This window comes from Lampetra fluviatilis, chromosome 15 (genome assembly GCF_964198595.1).
Source record: "Lampetra fluviatilis chromosome 15, kcLamFluv1.1, whole genome shotgun sequence".
NCBI classification, from domain to species: Eukaryota; Metazoa; Chordata; class Hyperoartia; order Petromyzontiformes; family Petromyzontidae; genus Lampetra; species Lampetra fluviatilis.
Window position 1 is genome coordinate 121,353 of NC_136289.1, and position 25,213 is coordinate 146,565.

Genomic DNA, 25,213 nt, shown 5'->3' on the forward strand with positions numbered 1-25,213 from the left:
ATAGTCTACAGCTTAGTTGAGTAACTAGCGTGTTGGCCACTTCCGACATCAGTTGTAATGTGTCCAACTGAGTCGCGGACGTTGTTCCTTTTAGAGGAAACACTTTTATTTGTAACACCGTAACACAAAGGGGTAACTGCCCCTTTACCAGACAACAGTGAATTACTGCTACGAAGGGTAGATCCCTCACTCGGGTATTCCGACCACATGGTTGCCTGGGACAGAGAGCTTCAGCTTGAGATGTAGAGCTTCCTGCTTGTAGATGTTGGGCTTCCACCCTGTAGAATGCAGCGACCCAGGTCCCTCTCAGGGGACCCCCTTCTATCCCTCTGTGGCCTAAAATAAAATGTTTCGCTCTGGATGATTGCTACAAAGTATGACCTGTGTTTTGATTTAGTGTGCTGATCTTAAAGGTGCATTGAAAAATTATAATACTCCGATTAATGCTCCTGCTGTTGTGGAGTGACTCATGCAGCCAGCTATGGCTGCAGGGTTTTGGTTGTTTATGCCATTTATTGTGAAAATTCCGTCACAGTTCCTATGATCACTGTTTCATTACTTTCATGGCTTTATTTTGGTGATTTCGAAAAGTGTATTGGTTTAGCCATGTTTGTTTGTTGTAGTACAGAGTTAGACTGATGGCCTTAATCTAAGTTGTCTTGTGGTTGTTGTTGGTTGTTTGACTTGCATCTCACTGAGATTTTTGCAAACAGCGTTGGTGTACGGTGTTTTTTCTGCAATGTTTTGCTGTCTTTTCTTGGATTTTCTGTTTGCACTCAGTCACATATTCACTTTAAGATGTTTTTTTGTTCATGTTTTTTGTTTGTTGCAGTTGCACCCGATTCAAGAGCCGAATGGCTCACAGGGGTATACCTAATAAATTAACTTGAACTTGAACTCTCCAGTCAGGGCCGCTCCGCCCTCGGCCCTGGCCGTATTCCTGAACATTCTCATTCCCTCTCGATCCTTCTCAAGAGCTCTCTCCGGACACGTGATCACCCACCAGTCCCCCCACCTGGGGCCCCCTGTATGGACATTCCGGATCACGTGTCTACGGGGCAACCCTGCCCCTGGGCTGACACTCACCCCCTTCCCCTCGGGACAGCCCCCACCATACACTGTGCGTGGTGCCCACACTATCCCAGTGCTCGCCAAGCCCCGCTAGGGCTGGTATTACACACGGTGCTGTCCACGATGTAGGAACATCAAACGGCAAGTCCCTTCCAGGCCGGCACCATACAGTGATATCCCCGATGTCACTACACGTTCATGCGACAGAACAGGGACATGATCTCGTGTTAAAGTGTAATGACTAATGCTATCATGCCACAGTCTCAGGGCAAATGTCCTCAGATATCTGAGTGACATTCCTGATATGTTGCTTAAAGGAAAATGTTACTTGATAATAGCACCTGTACTTCTCATCTCAGCCTTCCAGTTACAGGAGAAATCACAGGGATATTTTTAGTGTTTATTTACCCAGGAAAGCCTCACTGAGGCTCCATACTCCTTTTCAAGAAGGTCCCACCAAGTTTTTACACTCGGGGTCAATGTTGCTGTCATGCTATTTGAGTAGTGCAATTTACAGGCATTGGGATATTTAGTTGCATTGGTTTTTTTTGCTGTTGGAACAAACCCATACAGAACAGGGGGAGAACATAAAAACTCTACGCAGAAAGGCGCCCGAGTCAGGAATCGTTTCCCAAGCATTTTTTGCTATGAGGTGTGTTACCACTACGCCACCCTTCCGTGTTATTTAATTTATTTTGAGGTCCCAAAAGCATAATCTCTGTTATATCAGAATTCGACATCAGGCCACAAACTCCTTCAACACCTATTATAAGCGGTGCTGCTCGTGGAGGTGTTTGATGGTGCTGCTAATGATAGGTGTTCTTGTAGCAGTGGTTTCTAAGGTGACGGTGGTGGTTGTAATCAGTGATGGTTAAGTAGATATGATCGTAGGTGTGATGAAAGTGGCCGTGGTGATGATGATGGGGGTGCTGGTGGTAATGAGTGTTGTGAACGTGAAATCATTGCATTAGTGGTGGAGTGGTGATTTGGTTTCCAGTGACAGCCAAACACACGGGGCTGACATGGGCAACCTCCGATTCAATCATGTGGCCTTGGACAGAGGGCTCTGAGGCATGTGGGTCCACAGGAAGACTCATGGCTACAGAGGTGATATGATGACTCAACTTCGAATTCCTTCATGGAGTGTACCAGCAGATGAAGTGACTCTGAGACTCCAAGAATGCAGGCCCTTTCTCTGCATGTGAGGGCTGTGGACAAGGGAACAGAAGCTACAGAGTAATAGCATGGGAATAGGTGGTCCTTGGTAACCAATATATTCAATGTTGGATGATTCAACCTTAGTTCATATTATCTTATTTTATAGAGCACCTTATTTCATGGTGGTTTACTTAGATTAAAAGTGGTAACAAAAATAGAGTGATTTAGATGGCAGGCACGTGCAATGATCGGGGAATGATTGGCCATAACAGAGGGCACATAGGGTCAAGAAAGAGCAGGTGAGAGACGGGATGGAGTGGGAGGGTGAGAGGAGGGAAGAGGAAGGAAATGGGCAATGGAGAAGAGGTGAGCTTTCAGATAGGAATGAAAGGAGGTTAAGGAGGGGACTGCTTAATATACAGAGAAAGTTTATTCCAGTGTAGCGGTGCAAGGAGCGAGGATAAAAAACGAGATCGGGCACGGGGAGGAGGGACAGAGAGAGAGATAGAGAAGATTGGGAATGAAGAGGATGAGAGGGGACATGGAAGGAAATGAGAGGCAAAATGAGGTAGGTCAAGGCAATGGACATATTTAAAGACAAGCATCAGTTATTTGAAATGACAGCGGTGTAGTAAACAGGAAGCCAGTGGAATGGAAGGATGAGAGGCAAAGTGTGAAAATAAAATGGGAGATTGAAAATAACCTGTGTGTAAGCATTTTTGGAGGGGAGTGATAGCGTACGCAGGAAGACCAAGGAGAAGAAAATTACGGTAGTCCAGATGGGTAAAGATCAGAGCATGATTTCGATTTAAAGCTTTCGTGACTGCAGGGATTCATCTTCTTGGTTCTTTCGGTAAAGTCACGTAGAAGGGAAGTAATAAAATAATAAAAATAAAACATAATAAAACAATTCTCACGACGTTTCGGCCACAACGCAAGCAGCCGTCCTCAGGCGAAGAATGAAACACCCCAAGCTTGGAGCGTATATTTAAGCTGGGTTAGAGGGGGGGAGGTGGGAAGAAGAGCGCCTAAACAAAATAATTTGCATATCAAGAGGAATTCAGCATATGGAAAATGCGTAGGAGGTGGGCGGGGGGGGGTTCCAAATCAATACTATGCCCGTGCATTATGCAGGATTAGCAGCATCAAAGGGGGGGGGGGAGGGGGGGAGCATTAACAAAGGAAAGGAATGTTAATAGTATGTAGCTGTAGTTACTAAACAACCACGTAAAAAACTACAGTATAAACTGCATAACAAACTAAAGTATAAACTACATAGCATCATCAGTAAACTTACTATACTCTACAATAAGCTGAGTTACTAACAGTAAGTAATACATAAAAAAAATTCTACGTTGTAAAAAATTATATAATATGCTTCCATCTAAACTTTATTCTCTTACATCACACGCGTCTATACCGTACTATATACTTCCATAGGCAAAACCAACATTAAATTACATACTGTATTGCTATAAACCACCCTATACCTTATACATTTTTAATATAACACTATGTATTATTCTACCCACCCTAATGTGTATCAAAATGGTTTATTACGTCCTTCCAGTGATTGCTAAGCCAGAATCCATCTTCTCGGTTAAAATTGTCTCTGTGTTTGTAAATGTGGATCGCCTCATGAACGAATCTCTCATGATAGCCAGATGGCTTGCAGAGAACCTCTGTCTTGGAGAAGTCAATGTCATTTGAGCCCACTGAGTTGTAACAGTGATCTGCCACGGCTGAGGTGTTTGTCCTACCGTGTTTCAGGTCAGCTTTATGTTCACGGATGCGGTCCGAGACATGTCGTTTGGTTTCCCCAATGTAACTGCTACCACAGAGGCAACTTAGTTTGTAGACACCAGGGTACTGTATGTCTGGAAGCACATCTTTTACAGACGGTACCAGATAACGGATTTTATGTACTGTGTTGAATCGGACCTGGATCTTGTGTTTAATCAGGATTTTGGAGATCTTTTTTGTGACCCCAGCAATGTAGGGTAAGGTGATGGTCTTGAAAGGCTCCTCAACAGGATCCTTCTTGATGGTTGGAGTGATGGCTTTGCGGATTGTGTAGTCGGAGTAACCATTAGCCTTAAGAGCTTGGCGTACGTGTTTGAGTTCACTGGAAATGTGTTCATGGTCGGAGATGCATTGGGCTCTATGATATAGAGTCTTGATGAGGGAATTCTTCTGGGATGGATGGTGGTGGGAATCCGGTTTTAGATAAGCATCCGTGTGGGTGGCTTTCCTGTAGACAGAGTGGCTCATTGAACCATCAGGTCTCCTTTTGATTAGGACATCCAAAAAGGGTAGCTTGCCATCATTTTCGACTTCCATGGTGAATCTGATGGCTGGGTGTATGGAATTGATGTGGTCGAGAAATTGGTCTAGAGCAGGCCGGCCATGTGGCCAGATGACAAAAGTGTCGTCTACGTACCTCTTCCATAAGGTCGGGCGTAGAATGGCAGTCTGGATGGCGTCCGTCTCAAATTTCTCCATGAAGATGTTGGCTACAACCGGAGATAAGGGGGAGCCCATTGGGGTGCCCTCAATTTGCTTGTAGAAGGTTCCATTCCAGGTGAAGTATGTATTGGTTAAGCAGTGTCTCACCAGGGGGGGTACCCCAGCATTCAGTCCTTGATGAACCAAGTCTTCAATGATTGCGATGGTGTCAGGCACAGGCACCTTGGTGAACAAGGAAACCACATCAAAACTGACAAGCAGGTCGTCTGGGGACAGGGCAATCCCCTTGATTGTTGATACCAGGTCAGTAGAGTTTAGTACTGCAGAGGTGGTTTTTCCAGTGAAAGGCCGTAGGATTTCGGACAAAAAACGAGCCAGTTTGTAAGTGGGGGAGTTGATAGTAGAGACAATGGGACGAAGAGGTGTATCTTCTTTATGTATCTTTGGCAAGCCGTACAATCTTGGTGGCCTGGCTGCAGAAGGTTTCAACGAGAACTGTTTGGTCTGATCAATTAATGCGGTTGAAGCAGAAATGATGTTGTTGGTTTTGGAGACGAGGCTGTTGGTGGGGTCTCTTTTTATTTTTGTATAGCTGCCATCGTTGAGTAGTTCTTGAATTTTGTTGTTGTATTCTATTTTGTCCATGATGACAGTGGCATTGCCTTTGTCGGCTGAGAGGATGACAATGTCATCCCTCTTTTTTTAATTGAGCTAATTCAAAACGCTCATCTTTGCTGATGTTGCTAGCTGGCATCTTAGCGTTTTTGAGGGTTACAGAGATTTCCGATCTTGCTACGTCTGCAGCGATGTGACTCAAGCCCTTGAGAGCTACATCTACTCGAGCAATTATATCATTAACTGGTATGTGTCTAGGTGTGACTGCAAAGTTTAGTCCTTTAGCTAAAACGGATTTCAAACCTTCAGAAATAGGACTGTTACTGCGATTAATTACGACTTTGTTAACATCTAGCTTTTCAATGTGTGGGTCCGGTTTCTTGTTTGAGAGGCGGTTGAATTTGGAAACCAAGTTGTCCTTACATTTAGTCGACATAGCGGCAGCTGAAGAGGCAGTCATTTTTTCCACATGTTCCCAATCCGATGTGGACATTGTTGCACTCAAAGATAAGTGTGATTTGTAGAGTGTCTTGTCTAACTGATCTAGTTCGGTGCGCGTAAGTCTGATTTTCTCTGAGATAAGAGCTAAGCTAGTTCTAGACAGAATTCGTTTCGCATTAGAAGAAGTTACAGCAGCAGATGTTAGTGTAAATGCGTTCGGTATTACCTTAGAGTCGCGGCATCTCTTCAGAAAGGTGAGAGACTCGATTAGCTGAGCCTTCTTGTCCCGGAGCTTGTTGAAGGATCTCAAAGTTATGTGGAAACCCTCCCCGTAGAGGCGGTTAAATTTCGATTTAAAGCTTTCGTGACTGCAGGGATTCATCTTCTTGGTTCTTTCGGTAAAGTCACGTAGAAGGGAAGTAATAAAATAATAAAAATAAAACATAATAAAACAATTCTCACGACGTTTCGGCCACAACGCAAGCAGCCGTCCTCAGGCGAAGAATGAAACACCCCAAGCTTGGAGCGTATATTTAAGCTGGGTTAGAGGGGGGGAGGTGGGAAGAAGAGCGCCTAAACAAAATAATTTGCATATCAAGAGGAATTCAGCATATGGAAAATGCGTAGGAGGTGGAAGGGGGGGGGGTTCCAAATCAATACTATGCCCGTGCATTATGCAGGATTAGCAGCATCAAAGGGGGGGGAGGGGGGGAGCATTAACAAAGGAAAGGAATGTTAATAGTATGTAGCTGTAGTTACTAAACAACCACGTAAAAAACTACAGTATAAACTGCATAACAAACTAAAGTATAAACTACATAGCATCATCAGTAAACTTACTATACTCTACAATAAGCTGAGTTACTAACAGTAAGTAATACATAAAAAAAATTCTACGTTGTAAAAAATTATATAATATGCTTCCATCTAAACTTTATTCTCTTACATCACACGCGTCTATACCGTACTATATACTTCCATAGGCAAAACCAACATTAAATTACATACTGTATTGCTATAAACCACCCTATACCTTATACATTTTTAATATAACACTATGTATTATTCTACCCACCCTAATGTGTATCAAAATGGTTTATTACGTCCTTCCAGTGATTGCTAAGCCAGAATCCATCTTCTCGGTTAAAATTGTCTCTGTGTTTGTAAATGTGGATCGCCTCATGAACGAATCTCTCATGATAGCCAGATGGCTTGCAGAGAACCTCTGTCTTGGAGAAGTCAATGTCATGTGAGCCCACTGAGTTGTAACAGTGATCTGCCACGGCTGAGGTGTTTGTCCTACCGTGTTTCAGGTCAGCTTTATGTTCACGGATGCGGTCCGAGACATGTCGTTTGGTTTCCCCAATGTAACTGCTACCACAGAGGCAACTTAGTTTGTAGACACCAGGGTACTGTATGTCTGGAACCACATCTTTTACAGACGGTACCAGATCACGGATTTTATGTACTGTGTTGAATCGGACCTGGATCTTGTGTTTAATCAGGATTTTGGAGATCTTTTTTGTGACCCCAGCAATGTAGGGTAAGGTGATGGTCTTGAAAGGCTCCTCAACAGGATCCTTCTTGATGGTTGGAGTGATGGCTTTGCGGATTGTGTAGTCGGAGTAACCATTAGCCTTAAGAGCTTGGCGTACGTGTTTGAGTTCACTGGAAATGTGTTCATGGTCGGAGATGCATTGGGCTCTATGATATAGAGTCTTGATGAGGGAATTCTTCTGGGATGGATGGTGGTGGGAATCCGGTTTTAGATAAGCATCCGTGTGGGTGGCTTTCCTGTAGACAGAGTGGCTCATTGAACCATCAGGTCTCCTTTTGATTAGGACATCCAAAAAGGGATAGCTTGCCATCATTTTCGACTTCCATGGTGAATCTGATGGCTGGGTGTATGGAATTGATGTGGTCGAGAAATTGGTCTAGAGCAGGCCGGCCATGTGGCCAGATGACAAGTGTCGTCTACGTACCTCTTCCATAAGGTCGGGCGTAGAGTGGCAGTCTGGATGGCGTCCGTCTCAAATTTCTCCATGAAGATGTTGGCTACAACCGGAGATAAGGGGGAGCCCATTGGGGTGCCCTCAATTTGCTTGTAGAAGGTTCCATTCCAGGTGAAGTATGTATTGGTTAAGCAGTGTCTCACCAGGGGGGGTACCCCAGCATTCAGTCCTTGATGAACCAAGTCTTCAATGATTGCGATGGTGTCAGGCACAGGCACCTTGGTGAACAAGGAAACCACATCAAAACTGACAAGCAGGTCGTCTGGGGACAGGGCAATCCCCTTGATTGTTGATACCAGGTCAGTAGAGTTTAGTACTGCAGAGGTGGTTTTTCCAGTGAAAGGCCGTAGGATTTCGGACAAAAAACGAGCCAGTTTGTAAGTGGGGGAGTTGATAGTAGAGACAATGGGACGAAGAGGTGTATCTTCTTTATGTATCTTTGGCAAGCCGTACAATCTTGGTGGCCTGGCTGCAGAAGGTTTCAACGAGAACTGTTTGGTCTGATCAATTAATGCGGTTGAAGCAGAAATGATGTTGTTGGTTTTGGAGACGAGGCTGTTGGTGGGGTCTCTTTTTATTTTTGTATAGCTGCCATCGTTGAGTAGTTCTTGAATTTTGTTGTTGTATTCTATTTTGTCCATGATGACAGTGGCATTGCCTTTGTCGGCTGAGAGGATGACAATGTCATCCCTCTTTTTTAATTGAGCTAATTCAAAACGCTCATCTTTGCTGATGTTGCTAGCTGGCATCTTAGCGTTTTTGAGGGTTACAGAGATTTCCGATCTTGCTACGTCTGCAGCGATGTGACTCAAGCCCTTGAGAGCTACATCTACTCGAGCAATTATATCATTAACTGGTATGTGTCTAGGTGTGACTGCAAAGTTTAGTCCTTTAGCTAAAACGGATTTCAAACCTTCAGAAATAGGACTGTTACTGCGATTAATTACGACTTTGTTAACATCTAGCTTTTCAATGTGTGGGTCCGGTTTCTTGTTTGAGAGGCGGTTGAATTTGGAAACCAAGTTGTCCTTACATTTAGTCGACATAGCACAAATGTTGAAATGTAGCATGTAATTAAAACGATAAAAAATACTGTAGATTGCAAGAGTAACTAATTAACTCGCTAGAGTTTTGGAAAATCGAAATCCGAGATTCGGCATGATACATAAAATACAAAAACTGGTATCTGGTACTAAAAAAATATGATGGAATCTATCAACAGAAGGTGTGTACCGGATTAGTTTATCCTGTGACCCATGATGTTGGTCAGACGCGACAAATTTTTAGCATAAGGCTAAAAGAACACCAACTAAATATTAAATACTCATAACACAACTTTTGGCAGTTGCAGAACATGCTTGCCAACAAAGACATTCAATGTATTCATATTCTTGGTTCTTTCGGTAAAGTCACGTAGAAGGGAAATAATAAAATAATAAAAATAAATCAATAAAATCCTCACGACTTTTCGATTGCAACACAAGCAATCATCATCAATGTATTTTGATAACGTTGATATGTTGTGCAAAACTAATTATTACTGGCCAATAATCTATTGAAATTGAGAGAAATAAAACATTATTTTTCATCCGTATTCTTTGGGTCTTTCGGTAAACTCACGTAGATAGGTTCAAAGAAAATAACAAAAAAAACTACGTTTCGATCGCAACACAAGCAGTCATCTTTTCCTGATGAAGACCGCTTGTGTTGCGATCGAAACGTCGTAGTTTTTTGTTATTTTCTTATAACATATCTACGTGACTTTACCGAAAGACCCAAAGAATATGAATTCCTGCAGTCACGAAAGCTTTAAGTAAATATTTTTATCCGTTTTGACAGCTATAGGCTTAATGCTGCTTGGAAGTGTATTATTAAGTAATACACCTTTCAATTACATGCCTATTCAATGCATAATATATTCAACAACTGTGATTAACCCATCTGGCAATATGTACTGCATATTTCACATTAACATATCCATTATAATTTATATGATTACAGTCAACCCCACTCCGATCTTCACACCTGATAGGATCACAGTGATGGCATCATCTTGCTCTTTTAAGACTGGAAGCAGGAAGACATCTTCACAATTCTGGTAAATTGCCTAATAAAGCTGGTTGTAATCACCAGTGAAACGTCGGTCTCAATTGTACATTTTGTGGATTTACTCGCCATAATAACTATGCGTTGAAGTAATCGCTAATTGGCACGTTTTTTGACATGACAAACCTTACTAATTGGCTGTCGGTTGTGGTTGGGAAACGACACATTTATATTTACGCAATCCAACACAAAAACCTTTATTATGAATATTGGTCTCGAAAGTCTACATGTTAAACAACACCTTCACCTCACATTAAATAATACAGAATCTCTGAGCAGCTTATAAAAATGAACTGTCAAGATATAAGTGCATTCAAAATGAAATATTCACATTACCTATGAAGACGCTCACTCGTCGAGAGATATCCCCATCAGGAGGAATCATTGAAAAACAGTGTGCTGCTGTCATTATCCAATGAGGTGAAATGATGGTTCCTCCACAGGAATGATGCTAAAAAAGTATACATATATTAAGAATATAAATGAGAGTGGTGACAAGTTTAGAAGCACCATAGTATTAAAATAAGTTAATCATCTTGTTCGGTATTATTTTTTTTCAGTAAATTATGTTCAAGATATCACCTCAAGTGAGACACATCACCATTTGTGGTATGGAAAAGGGAAAGCTTTTGGACTTGTAGAATAATTGTGGAAATGATATTTAAAAAAAACACACACACACACACCCATAGCACCATTCTCTTTGAAACCGAATTAGTTCAGACGAGTTGAATGCTTACATAGAATGTAACAGATTATAAGTATTAGTCCCATCAGTTAGTCTCGCTTCTTTGATGACATCCACATTTATACCATCTGGTCTAAAAGCTTGCCCATCTTCTGTGTGGCGAAGGGCAGAGTTGGCTTCAAGCGTTATACCTGGAAGCTCCACCTGGCAGATAGGGTCTATTTCCTGGGCTATGTGCATTATTCTGCTAGAGATATGCATCAAATCCCTGCCCTAAGTTTAATATTATATCTCTGAGTTATTCCATTTTTCTTTCGAATGGCAGCCATTTGCAATTGCTAATAATAAACCTCTTTGTTGCTGCTCTCATTGCTTGCTATGACATCATCAATCGTTGTTGTAGGTGTGGGACCATTTTGCCAGTATCAAGATATTGCATGAAAAAAAGGTTGACCTTTTCTAGAATAAATACATACAGGTGTTAGGATGTTCAAACACCAAATAGACAATAATACAAGGCATTGTTTGCATACTTTACCATATGCTTGTGGTTAAAAAACCAATCTGCCTTGATCATATATGCACTGTCCTTGAAACTGATTGGCTTGCACCAGAAATAGTCTCTTCTATTGCAATGTATCACAAGTCCTACATCAAAGACCGCCAAAAGGTGAGCAGTACAAAGACAATGCAAATACCATTTAATTAATAGCTATAACTGCTCAACCAGAGGTATCTTCTGCTTTTTCCCACAAGTATGTGGTTAATGCGGACATTATTGGCGTCTGTTGGTGTTTTAACTTCCTAACACTTTTCGTGAGAAAGGGTAACGCCTTTTTATCAGTCAATAATATTTGTTTTGTTGTACTTTCAGATGTATTTTTATTCCTCTCCTAATCAATCTACAAATTTATTTAGCCAGTCTCTTTTTCTAGCTCTCTTTTTCCTCCATAAATCTTTTGTGGTTTCAGACAACTTGTTCTGTTTGCTTTCTGACATTTCCTCCAGTTTGAATGTACTATCTATCACCAATCTAGTTAATGCATTATATGAAGTGGTGATATCCATATAATAATTCTGTTATATTTCACCATTATTTTACTTCGTTTCAATGAAGGTCTTTGCACTGTCAACTTACCTCTCCTATTTGTATTCGGACATGCCAGGGCCATTCTGTAATATTTGTGGCTTTTCCATTAAAGATCCGAGATAACCTGAAGAGTTCATGATATGTTGCAATACCACATTTGTAGTATAATGTTTTATCTGTAAAAAAAGAAGTATATTAACACGTTGCACTTTAAAGACACTGCATGGTTACATTTGAGTCTAAATGGAATGAGCACTTATTTGAGTTCATGCCAATGTAATGTACACACTGATTTGTTACACCATTGTAACAAGTTTCAAGGCATAGCTCTGCATTTCATCAGTGCAGAGTATTTAGGAGTCACGAGTCTCACCACGACGTGTGCCTTCACATTTCGCCACTGGATATTTTCCAGCCAGCTGTGGATCGTATTATGGTGAACAAGACAAGAAGCCTGAGGCTGTGCAAACCATTGCGGGTTGGTACATAGAACATGAGAACGTTTTTCCAAATTGGTGCAATATTCCTCCTCTGAAAAAACTTTAGAGGGCAGAAATTATCATCTTGGGACCCTAGGAGGCACAGTGACTCGGTGCTGGTGAAACTACCACAGGAAATGACACTGTCCTGTGGTCAGGGCCCCCAGACAGCGATTCCCATCTTAATTTTGGAGCTTTCGTGACTGCAGGAATTATTCTTTGGTTCTTTCGGTTAAGTCACGTCTAAAAATAAAATAATAAATTAAAATAATAGCGACGTTTCGATTGCAACACAAGCAATCATCATCAGGCATAAAAGAAATAGCAATAAAAATCTAACTAGAAAACTATAGACAGACATACAAGCAGACAGACATCACAAGGACACACAGAGAGAGGACACATATCGGCACAGAGAGAGGGGTCGTTTCTGTGACGGTCCCTTAAATATAGAGAGGGGGGCGGGGACGGAGAGAGGGAGGTGGCAGAGAAAATTAGCATATCAATGAGTGGACGGCAACGTGTTGCTGCTGCGCAAGTAAGATGACGACGTGGCACGGCACACAAGCTTGAAAATTAGGAGAAAGGCACACTAAAATTAAATAACCTCGCAAAATATCGAAATGTGATGTAATGTCTGTCTGCTTGTATGTGATATAATGTCTGTCTTGTATGTCTGTCTACAGTTTTCTAGTTAGATTTTTATTGCTATTTCTTTTATGCCTGATGATGATTGCTTGTGTTGCAATCGAAACGTCGCTATTATTTTAATTTATTATTTTATTTTTAGACGTGACTTAACCGAAAGAACCAAAGAATAATTCCTGCAGTCACGAAAGCTCCAAAATTAAGATTGAACCACTTCTACGGGGAAGTTTTAAGCTTATCTTTTTTCTCTCTCTGGCTATTTGTTCTCTCTGCCTGTGTCCTCTCTTTTGGAATTTTCACACTTAAATTCTAACTTAGCAATCTTTGAAATACGTAATCAACCAGGCTATGCGTTAATTGTGTGTTGACCGACTCTCTGTGTTGCATTACATCACATTTCGATATTTTGCGAGGTTATTTAATTTTAGTGTGCCTTTCTCCTAATTTTCAAGCTTGTGTGCCGTGCCACGTCGTCATCTTACTTGCGCAGCAGCAACACGTTGCCGTCCACTCATTGATATGCTAATTTTCTCTGCCCCCTCCCTCTCTCCGTCCCCGCCCCCCCTCTCTATATTTAAGGGACCGTCACAGAAACGACCCCTCTCTCTGTGCCGATATGTGTCCTCTCTCTGTGTGTCCTTGTGATGTCTGTCTGCTTGTATGTCTGTCTATAGTTTTCTAGTTAGATTTTTATTGCTATTTCTTTTATGCCTGATGATGATTGCTTGTGTTGCAATCGAAACGTCGCTATTATTTTAATTTATTATTTTATTTTTAGACGTGACTTAACCGAAAGAACCAAAGAGCGATTCCCATCTTGCTGGAAGGCCATTGTCCTTGATCAGGCAGCCACACCAGCCCTAATAGAATGGCACCCAGTAATCGGAATCTTTATTTATACTGGAATAATAAGATGAGCTATGAAGATTGTTTTCACAGATATCCAGTAGGGGTGGGTTAGAAAGTTACAATACAAAACCTAGAGGAATGCAAAGTATAGGAAAGTTAAGCAAGTCGCTAATTTAAAAAAATATATAGTACAAATTACAAAAGTACATCAATTCCTGCCGATTTCCCATCAATAAATGCAAGCTTGAGCAAGGCAGTAAAACAACAAAACAGTCCCAGACCACAGCAAGACAACACACAGTCCCTCAATAAAATTGCACATTAAAATTGAACTAGCTATATACAGGTGTAGTGACTATACTTGTCACTGTGTGGTGCCGGGATTTGTGAAGTCACGGCCGGTAATGTTATTGCGAGCAGCCCGGGTTGCGGGCTGCAGTACTAACACTAGCGGTAGTTTGGTGAGCACGGGTTAGCGCGAAGGCACCGTGAGCAGTGTGCGGTGCCGGCTCCCAGTGAGGGAGCGAGAGCGAGCGTCAGCCAGCCAGGGTTACTCTGGGGCATGATACTCTGGCTGACCTGTTGTCACTTGACCGGACGATTCTGGAGGGGGGCCACTTGTGGACGGGGGCCGAGGGGCGGTCACGTGGTCCCGGAGAGCTCTCGGGAACATCCGAGAAGGGGCTCGAGGAGCCTGGAAGGTGGGCGGGGCTAAGGGCGGATCCAGCCTCAGCACGGGAGCATATAACGAGAGCTCCGTGAGGAGCTCGGGGTTCTTCAAGTGTTGGTGTTCGAAGATCCACGTCGGGGAGAAGAAGCCTCTAGCCACGCGGTCCTCTTTTTGTCTCTCTTACCTTCCTATGCTGCTGATTGAGTCCCTACCTTTTCATTGCGAATCGTTCTGTCTTATTAAAAAAGTATTTTGTTGGGTTTGTTATTCCAGTTCATGGTGGAATTTTTTTTCTGCCTTGCGTGTGTTTTGTTATTATTATTAGCTGGGACGGCTATCTTTTAAACATGGGGGGGGTGATGTAATGACAGGGTGCCACCTGTCGGCCTGAAGAGGTAATCGCGGTTATGGGTATATTACGTAATGCCTAGTTATGAGGTGGGCATATCTGGGGTAAAGGTGAGAGGCGGGGTTAGTTGGGAAGCTCCGGGAGCCTGCTTGAAGGTTCTGGAAGGGGGCATGGCCGGAGGTGGGGCTTGGCCACGCTGGGGCGTATATAAGGGGGACCGTCGCCGCTCGCCATCATCTCTCTTCATCGTCCGGCCACGTGGCCGATCTTCTGCAAGGCCCTCATCGTTGCCGTCACTGCGCTAGTCAGACAGCTGTGTAGTTGGACGCCGACGATCGGGTTCTGTAGAAGGGTCGGCTATGTGTAGCTACGTAGAACGTTACGTAGATGTATCGCCCAGTGTTGTGCTTAAAGTGTGAGAATAAATAAGAAGCCATCTACACGACGTGTCTCGGAAGTCGCTCACTACACATGTATATGTGCAGTATGTATTAATGTATGAGCACTTTATAAAAGTAAACATGCCAAATGATGAATTCTGATGGTGTCAATAGTAACAAACCTGTATTAACAATCCCAATTTTCTGAAGCTCTCTGTAATTCAGCAACATAAATGAATGCCGTTCACCCTTCTTCTGGGAAGCAATTGACACGAGCTCTTCCTTGTAGACATTTCCAATTCCAAACGTGTAAATATCTAGAAGATGACAATGTTAGTAAAGAATGACACCAGACATCTGTAATTCGTAGCATGTGTACATTACATGTACCATAACAAGAATACAAACTGCTTTACATTTCGATAGTTTTAATTTTGTATAATTATGTTCGTGACAGAAATATTTACGACTATAATGAGCCAAGAATGTCTGTGTGTCCCCGCGCATGACGTCACTCCAAGTCGGCCAGCCCCCCTCATTAATACTCATGAATAGGTGATGTCCTCCACATGGACCCCCCTCCCCTCATTAATAATCATGAGCGGGTGACGTCACTCCACATGTAGCACCCCCCCCTCATTAAAAATAATGAGCAGGTAACGTCACTCCCATGTCGAACAGCCCCCCCACATTAATAATCATAAAGAGGTGACGTCTTCCAAATGGACATCCCCCGCCATTAATATTAATTATCGGGTGACATCACTCCACATGGGGGGGGCGAGGCGCCTCCTCCCCCCTCCTCAGCATCAACGTGCAACCCTCACTACAAAGGCAGAACCCTCACGTCACGCAATCTCCGTAACGCTATTGAGACAGAAGTAAAAAGGACATGATGAACAAGGGATTATAACCTTTAAATGAAATAGGTCTGTGTCACCGTGGCCTTACAAATTGCACACGAATTGATGCAATGAATATCACGTCGCGGTCTGCTTTTCGCTTGCAAGTTTCAGATTTACTGAAATACACCTTTCCTTGGATGAGCAAAAGGCTGGTAGTGAGATAATAGCTGATATAAGTGCAAATAGTTAGAAAGAAAATACATAGTTGCCCTTGTGATATATAAATTAGAGAAGATATTAGAGTGATGTGAGCTACTACGAGAAGATGGCTACCATAGATAGTTATAATAAACTTAGTATGGATGTATGTTGAGATTCTTCTGCACCATACGTAACCAACCATGCTAATGTTAGCCATTTATGGTACCGGGAATTAAAGCGGCACACAGAGGTCGCACAATAACATTTAATTGATACAATTTCTCAAATTGAATTTAGTGCATAGAGAAGATTTGTGAAATAGATTTTGTTTGTGATACAAGTCGTAAAAATACTGTTTTAAAAGGAATGTGTATAACAGTTTGGATTATATGAACACATATAAATGGCATATTCAACACTTCTCCACATCAGTAGACCTTTGCCAGTGTAGTAGGTTCCAGGAGACTTGGACGACGTAGTTGGAGGCACACTTATTTATTAAGCACAAGTACATAACAGGCCGAGATGTACAACACTCGAAGGGGTATCGGCCCCTTCACCCGTCTAACAGGGAGATCAACACTCTATGTCACAGCTAGCCTTACTCCTAGGTCCTCCACTACAGGGCTAGGGGAGGCTAGCTAACCCAGCTCTGGTTAAGCTGGGATTACGGCACCCTGAGTCCCCAGACCGGCTCTTACAAGAGCATCGGCTCTGGGCTCTTGGGGCCACGCCACTGGCTTGCCCTGGTCGGTCCTGAGAAGGACAGCGATCCAGGGGAGTCCCAGGGCCTATCTAGCAGGTCTTCTTGCTTCTCTGGTTAAGGCTGAACACTGAACCCCGAGCCCTCCGGCTCCCCGCCTTATATAGCAACTCCCCCACTGAGGGGTGGGGGATCCCAGCGCCGTGTTAGCCCCCCAGGCTAAACGGTGCGGACCTGGATGTAAGCACCTCTCGGCGTACGGGCATAACCACGCCCAGTGTGTTTGTTTGCCCTCCGTAACACCTCTACACCAGTACCAAAATATAATAATAGGGGTTTTCCCCTTTTTTCTGGCAGCAAAACTGAAACCTTATTACAAGGATTCACGTCTGCATTAACCACAATACTTGCAGTCAAATGCAAACAAAAACACACTATGATAATATATGCATTGTCCTTGAAACTGATTGGTCCACACCAAGGGACTGCTTTCTTTTGAGCCTCGACCCAATTGGTGCTCGACCAGAGGACGCCTTTTGGCGCTCGATATTTAATTTGGTTAATATAACATTATTTTGTTACATTTGTTATTTTATAGTTTCAATCATATTAAATTAGTGAAAGCATTAAAATAAAATGTATAGATGGCATTTGACACGTAGGCTTTCGCGACCAATGTTATTCATAATCAACGTTTTTGGGTTTAGATCGCGTTATTTATAAATGTGTCGTAACCCCCCACCACCCGACACGGCCAATCAGTAAAAATGTGTCACGTTGACAAAAGACAAATAGTTCACTGCTTTAGCCCACCGGTGTGTTGAAGCCACAACATTTACAATTTGAGTACGACGTTTCGCTGGTAATTGCATCCAGCATCATCGGGCAATTCGCCAGAATGGTGAGGCTCTCCTGTGTCTCCCGTTCTTATATAGAGCAGCATCAGGGTGACGTCATCATTAACTCATTAACTCATCAGGTGCAAAGATTCAAGGTGGGAGTGATTGTAATTATATACTAGATTAGTAATCAGGCTATTGTTACGATGCGAGTTGTAGATTAGTAATCATTTGGAATGTGTTTTATTGTGATTATGCTACATTAGTAATCCGTTAGTGGTTGTTTCCCTTATAAGGAATTATATATTATATTATATATAAGGAATTATATATAAGGAATTATAAGGGAAACAACCACTAACGGATTACTAATGTAGCATAATCACAATAAAACACATTCCAAATGATTACTAATCTACAACTCGCATCGCAACAATAGCCTGATTACTAATCTAGTATATAATTACAATCACTCCCACCTTGAATCTTTGCACCTGATGAGTTAATGAGTTAATGATGACGTCACCCTGATGCTGCTCTATATAAGAACGGGAGACACAGGAGAGCCTCACCATTCTGGCGAATTGCCCGATGATGCTGGATGCAATTACCAGCGAAACGTCGTACTCAAATTGTAAATGTTGTGGCTTCAAAACACCGGTGGGCTAAAGCAGTGAACTATTTGTCTTTTGTCAACGTGACACATTTTTACTGATTGGCCGTGTCGGGTGGTGGAGGGTTACGACACATTTATAAATAACGCGATCTAAACCCAAAAACGTTGATTATGAGATGGCATTTGTTTCCCCATTGTTGGGTCATTATGCCAGCGCACAATGATCAAGACTCATTATTGTTACCGATACTCTACCTGCTTGCCAGAGATGTGGTTCATGTCATCTACAATCTCTTACCCATGGGAATGTCCGCAAACTTCTCATTCATAACAATCTTGGGAGGTGGTCCCATATTGGAGCGGCCTTAAAAGTACAACGTGACATTTTTTAAAGCATCAAAACTACATACATTGGGTGACTATTATTGCATAACTGACAATTATTACACACTAATGTATTGAGCATTTTATATGTATATACATCTTCATGTTATAGGCTAAATATTTTTTTGCTTTCTGGATAGCAGGGAGTAAAACGCATTTGAAGTAAACTTCTGTAAATTCCATGGAAAACAAAAACAAACAACACAACGGACAATGGCACAATTGGAAATGTTGGTATAGCCAGATTCGAAACTGTGACTTTAATATTACCAGCTCGCTTCTCTCGCTTGGCATCAGCCCCCAATGTCACACAACCTCATAATTAACAAACAAAAATCTTCACACAGTCAATAACACTGTGGCCTTATATAATAGACGACGTTTTGGGTAATTGGCACTTATCCTTTGTATGTAAATATAGATGCCTAAGAGATAGAATGGATAATAAACATCGGAGATGTCAGTTGTCGAAACTTTCCAAAATGTTGTAGCATGAGCCTGCCATAGGCAGCATGTCATTCATGCTGCCAGTTTATACTGGTAGGAACCTCCTGGTTACACCAGCCCATAGGGGATTATTGTGTCCGTCTGTCCGTCGTGCATCCAAAAATGGTAGGGTGGGGCTGGGTGGAGAGGGGAGGGTGGGGAGGAGCTGGGTGGGGAGGGGCTGGGTGGGGAGGGGCTGGGTGGGGGTGGGAGGGGTTGGGTGGGGAGGGGCTGGTCATCTCGTAGTGCCCTTATAAAACTCAACGTTTAACCTACTCACGCCGGCTTGTGCCCGCCCTCACAGTCGGCCATATTTGCGGAATACACCACGCCGCCATTGATCCTGGCCATTGACCGAGCAACCCAACGTTCCTACCAGCTCCCTCCGCAGGAATGTGTTCCTTCTCTTCTATTTCCCTCTCACCACCTATCCAATGCTCTATACTTATCTCTTCAAAGCTTATTTTTCACTCCATACCCCTATCGTGCCATGTTTGCTCCTCTCTCAATACATCTCTGCTGAGCCTCTCTCTGCTTCCCTCAGTCATACATCTCACAGATCTCAGTCCACACATCTGCTCCACGTGAACAGCATTAACTCGTGTAATTGGCCATCATATGACGGGTATATTCACGTCGTAAGCAATCCAGTGTTTCTTGACTATGTCGATTGTGCCATCTCTGTGTTTAATCGACGTCTTATTTCATCTGCAGACTATTCTGCATTCATCTGAATGGAATCTAAATTACGTATGTGATGTGCCGAATGTAATGTACTCTTTCTGAGAGTAATTTATTGCAAACCTGGAAAAGAATTACAATTGTAAATCACCTTTATCGTAGCATTATAAGAGCTGTTTGAGTTACCTTTCTATCAGAAAGAAAGTAAACGAAATGTTTCAATCAAAAGTTCCTTTTACCAAAATGGATTTGCGCTCAGGTACAATAACTTACTGGATTCTGAATTTATGTAAATTTAAAAAAAGTTACACTATTTATTATTGATCGGACGGGGAGAGGTCGTGTTCACTCATTTTCACAAATTTCACTATCAGTGCGAGGAAAATAAATCAGATCTCAGGCCACACATCTCCTGTGTGGAACGAGATCTGTTGAGTTGAAATTAAAAGTGATTCTGCTTCTTTATTTAAATTTATGTTCGATGTCCAACAAAAAAACTGTCACACACAAATTAACTGAATAGAATACTCATTACTTATTATACTGTAATGGTGTTCGTTTCTTAATCTGCTTGTCCTGGTGAGGGTCACAGTGGCAGCAAGTTGAGCAGGGCGGTTCAGACCTCCCTTTCCCTGGCGACAGACTCGAGCTCTCCCTGGGGAATTTCCAGGTGTTCCCAGGCCAGCCGAGCGAGATAGTTCCGCCAGCGTGTCCTGGGCCAGCCCCGGGGTCTTCACCCAGTGGTACGTGCCTGGTAATTTCCAAGTGGAGTCTATTGGGAGTGTTGTGTATATGCCCCTTTTTCCAAAAATTAATATTAAGAATAATTCGGCCAATATTTGTTTTTGGTTCACATAGTCACTCGGAAGCGCAAACACCCATTTCCCCACCTCTGCGAGCAGCTGCTCAGACACGCTAGCAACAAAAGGCCAGAGGGCAGAAGATGAACCATTAATGGTCATAAACCCTCCCCGTATACACAGAGAGAGAGGGGTGGAAATCGCAAATGGGGTTAAAACAGTCACCTCTACTTCAAAAGGCCCCCACAATACAGGCAGTAGGCGCCACGAGACATATATAATTATTTTTTTTGTAACGGTTAAAAGTTCAAAAATTGGCAACATGGAAAGCAAACAGACGGGTTTTGAGCCATATTAGTTAAACAAAGTTACCAACTTAGCCACGAAGATTAAGCAAACATTATCTATCCTCATCCTCACTCTAATTAAAGACATACGCACAAGCCGGGGTGCAGGATTACAGTGTGCTCTGTGGAGGGAGCCCCGACCGCCTTTGTCTTCCCGCAGCACGGATAGCAAAATTTGCACACACAAGCAAATAACATCTCCCCATAAAGAAATCACACCACGATGGAAATATTGTGAACACGGCTACAACATACCTTGAATCACTTACAATCAAATTACAATAATACTATAAGCAGTAAAGTGAGTCTCATGTTAACTTACAAACAAAAAACGAACAACTTAAAGCTGTGTGAGACAGGATAACACCCAGAGCGAGGGAAGGGATTATATAACTTGTTTAACGCGTAGGCTTTCGCGACCAATATTATTCATAATCTAAACCCAAAAACGTTGATTATGATTATGTAATTCTCGGTGCGAACACGAATCGTCAGTCTGGTTTTAGTCTGATGACTCATCTGTGACGCCGTTTCGTGAGAAAGACCCCCCCCCCTCTTTCCAGGTTAATTATTACGGACAGCTGCTTCGCTTGAAGAACTTTATTCCTCTAATAAATCGCACACACACGGACGCAGCCGAAACCACAAAGGATGTCCGGTCCTTTGAAGACATCGCAGAAGCTGAGTGGTTTTTCCAGATATATATCAGACACGACCATCGGAGACGATCGGAGACCATCGGAGATCGTCGGAGCTCATCGAAGCTCAGCTCATCACCTCCAACGGAGGAGCTCTCTCATCACCCAGAATGGCGATGCTCGCTGAGTAGCGACGTGCTAAGCCAAGCCGAGGTCTGTACCACCTAAGAATAATCGCTACACCGAGCCGCCGAGGTGCGAGTGAAACTGACGGAGATTCCAGTTATCATTCTCGAGCCAACAAAGACACCCAACGTCAACCCAGCAACGAACGAGAGCATCGTTCATCGTCAGAGCGACAACAAGCAATCAACCTGGAGAAAAGGGCGGAAATCGCCAAGTATCGATCAAGCGAGCACCCGCTGAGAACCGACTCGTCATCCCGCAGTGGAGGAGCTGCGTGCTATCCAACGACGGAATCATCGCGCACCACGACGGCGAGTGTCGTGCCGACACCACTCATCTAGCAGTGGAGAGAGAGAGTGCCCGAGCACAGGTGCCAGCCTGCCAGCGCACAAGTGAACGAGTACCGCCGTGCCGTCAGAGCTACAGAGTACGAGTGCCAGCGCCGAAGTGCCACCAAGCGCCGCCAAGCACCACCCGGGCGCCATCAAGCGCCAAGCAACCGAGCCTCTTCGAGGACATCGTGCCAACGCCGCTCAATCTAGCTGCGGAGAGAGAAAGCCGGCGACGGGTTCGCTGCGGCCACGCCCAAGCGAGAGGGAACCTCTGAAGAGCTGGTTGTATACCCCTCCCCCACCCCACAAGCTCCGACACAGCGCCCTGCCTCTGCTTAAAACAATAATTATCAAGGGAACAATACAACGCACACACAACACGCACACGAATAAAACTATTTCAAAAAATTATCTTTGTGTTTCGAAAAGGGTTGCCATTTCAAGGTGGTGCGTTCAATATCAACTGATCGTGAAAAGCAGTTGCTGCCCATCGAGTTACATGAACAAGAAGTGTTTTAGTCATTTATTTTCGTTAATTGCATAATCTTGCCGATGATTCTATTGACGTATGCTTTCGCATTTGCATATTAGAGTGTCATATGTTTGTTTAGAATTTAAATTTCTTAACACAAAGTGGTTGAGTGTTTCTTTCCAAGTCCATGCAAAACTCTTATTTATAAGAACTGTATCCTGCGTTGAGATATGAATTTGGAGACCTAACATAACATAAACACACTAAGATAATCAATAAATGTTTAATCAAAGATAATCGTTTTATCCTGATTGATAGGCTAAGCCTAATTATCATAACTGCGGACATTAACATAATTGCAATCATTCGCATAAATTAATACGAGTATCCCCGTGATTATCGTAATTTATGCATATAATTACAAACATTAGCATAATTTCTGCGAATTACGCATTTTTCCAAATGTTATTAATTTTTATTATTTTTTTTTATAAAAATGTCATAATCCGACAGATACAACAGGGGGCATCCTTACCAGGTGCCCAAACCACGTCAACTGGCTTCTCTCAATCTAGAGCAGCAGCAGCTTGACTTTGAGGCTTTCCAGTTTACCGAGCTCCTCACCCGATCACGGATGGTGAGCCCAGCAGCTCTGTGGAAAAACCTAATTTCGGCCCCTTGTACCCGTCATCTCATCCTTTCGGTCAGTTCCCAAAGCTCATGACTATAGATGAGGGTGGAAATGTAGACCGACCTGTAAACCGAGAGTTTTGTTCGAGAACTCAGCTCCTGCTTCACTACCATGGAACAGAACAGTTCCCGCAACATTGATGACACTGCACTGATCCGCCAGTCGATCTCCCGTTCCCACTTACCATCACTCGCAAAAGAGACCCCGAGGTACTTAAACTCCTCCACTAAAGGCAGCTCTTCCCTCCTCACCTGGACAAAACAATCTACCATCTCACGGGAATGAACCAAGACCTTACATTTGGAGGTGCTGATCCTCATCCCAGCCGCTTCACACTCGGCATCAAACCATTCAAGTGCACGCTGGACATCACAGACTGACAAGGCAAAGAGGACGTCATCTGCAAAAGCAGCGACGCCACCTTCATGCCCCTGTACTGGATACTCTCTATTCCTCGGCTGCGCCTTGATATCCTGTCCATGAAAATCACAAACAAAAGTGGAGAGCAAGAATACGGACACAGCTTTAGAGGGACCGGATAGCTCACAAAAGCGTCACCGGTACATCATACTGCTGCAGTACCTCCCACAAGACAATGCTGGGAACATGATCATATGCTTTCTCGAAATCTACAATGCAGAGGTAGACTGGAGAAGCACACTCCCATGACCCCTCACATATCTGTGAGAGGGAAAAGAGCTGGTCCATTGTTCCACGACCATGACGAAAACCGCATTGTTCCTCCTGAATCTGAGGCTCAACCACCAGGCAAAGTCTCTTCTCCAGCACTGGAATAGGCTTTACCTGGGACGATGAGGTGTGTGATTTGTCTGTAGTTGGAGCACACCCTCTGGTCCCCTTTTTTAAAATGGGAACCACGACCTCAATTTGCCAGTCCAGATGTACTGTACCCACCTTCCATTGACAATTGAAGAGGTGTGTTAACTACGACACTCCTACACTGTCCAGCGCTTTGAACTCTGGGCAAATCTCGTCCACCCAAGCAGCGTTGCCGCTATGAAGGGCCTCGACCACCGCAGCAACTTCAGCAATCGTGATGGATCTGACTCCCCCAGCTGTTACCAGGGCTGCCTCCTGAAAGGAAGGCATTTCCACCAATGCTATGCTACCCTTACTGAAAACAGCCTAGGCCACGTCCCGTCAATCCCTCCTCAGGCATTGGATAGTTTGCCAGAACATATTTGAGGCTGCCCGTAATCCCCCTTTATGGCCTCTCCAAACTCCTCCTATGCCCGGGCTGTCGCTTCCGCAACTGCTGCAGCTGCTGCCCTCTTGACAAGCCAGTACTTTTCAATTGAGTCGGGAGACTTTTTTCCCAGCATAACTTGGAAAGCCTCCTTCTTCCCCTTGACAGCTTCCCTCACCACCGGTGTCCACCAGTGGGTCCTAGGTTTGCTGCCATGAGAGGCACCAACTGCCTTCAGGCCACATATTTACGCAGCTGCATGCACAATCGAGGTCCTAAATATCATCCACTCGGACTCAATGTCCATAATCTTCCCTAAAGTGCAGGAGAAGTTTTCCCGGAGGTGGAAGTTGAATTTTTTCTGCACTAGGTCTTCCGCCAGATGTTTTCACGTTTATCTGGTCAGTGCCTCAACTTATCACCAGGTGGTGATCAGATGACCGCTCTGGCCCTCTCTTCACCCAAGTGTCCAGAACATACGGCCTTAGGTCCGATGATACAACTATAAAGTCAATCATTGACCCTTGGCCCTCGGTGCTCTGGTACCAAAGTACACTTACGAGCATCCTTATGTTCGAACATAGTGTTTGTTATTGATATTCTGTGACTAGCGCAGAAATTAAATAACATCTCACCATTCGGGTTCAGATCAGGGGGGGCATTCCTCCCCATCACACCTCTCCAGGTATCTCCATAATTCCCCACGTGAACGAGTAAGACTATGGAGTCGGTAGGCGGCACTCTTTCGAGTCCTGCACCCACC

General features: G+C 43.5%; 1 protein-coding gene across 1 annotated transcript in view; it reads right to left on the reverse strand.

Moving 5' to 3' along the window:
- LOC144936044 (complement factor B-like) overlaps nt 1-25,213 on the reverse strand; it is a 75,663-nt gene that overhangs the window by 21,477 nt on the left and 28,973 nt on the right. Inside the window, exons 9-12 of the mRNA XM_078862854.1 lie at nt 18,525-18,590; nt 15,205-15,339; nt 11,696-11,823; nt 10,206-10,320 (exon numbers count right to left, since the gene is read on the reverse strand). Coding sequence (XP_078718980.1) covers nt 10,206-10,320; nt 11,696-11,823; nt 15,205-15,339; nt 18,525-18,590 — 444 coding nt within the window. The remainder of the gene's footprint in view (nt 1-10,205; nt 10,321-11,695; nt 11,824-15,204; nt 15,340-18,524; nt 18,591-25,213) is intronic.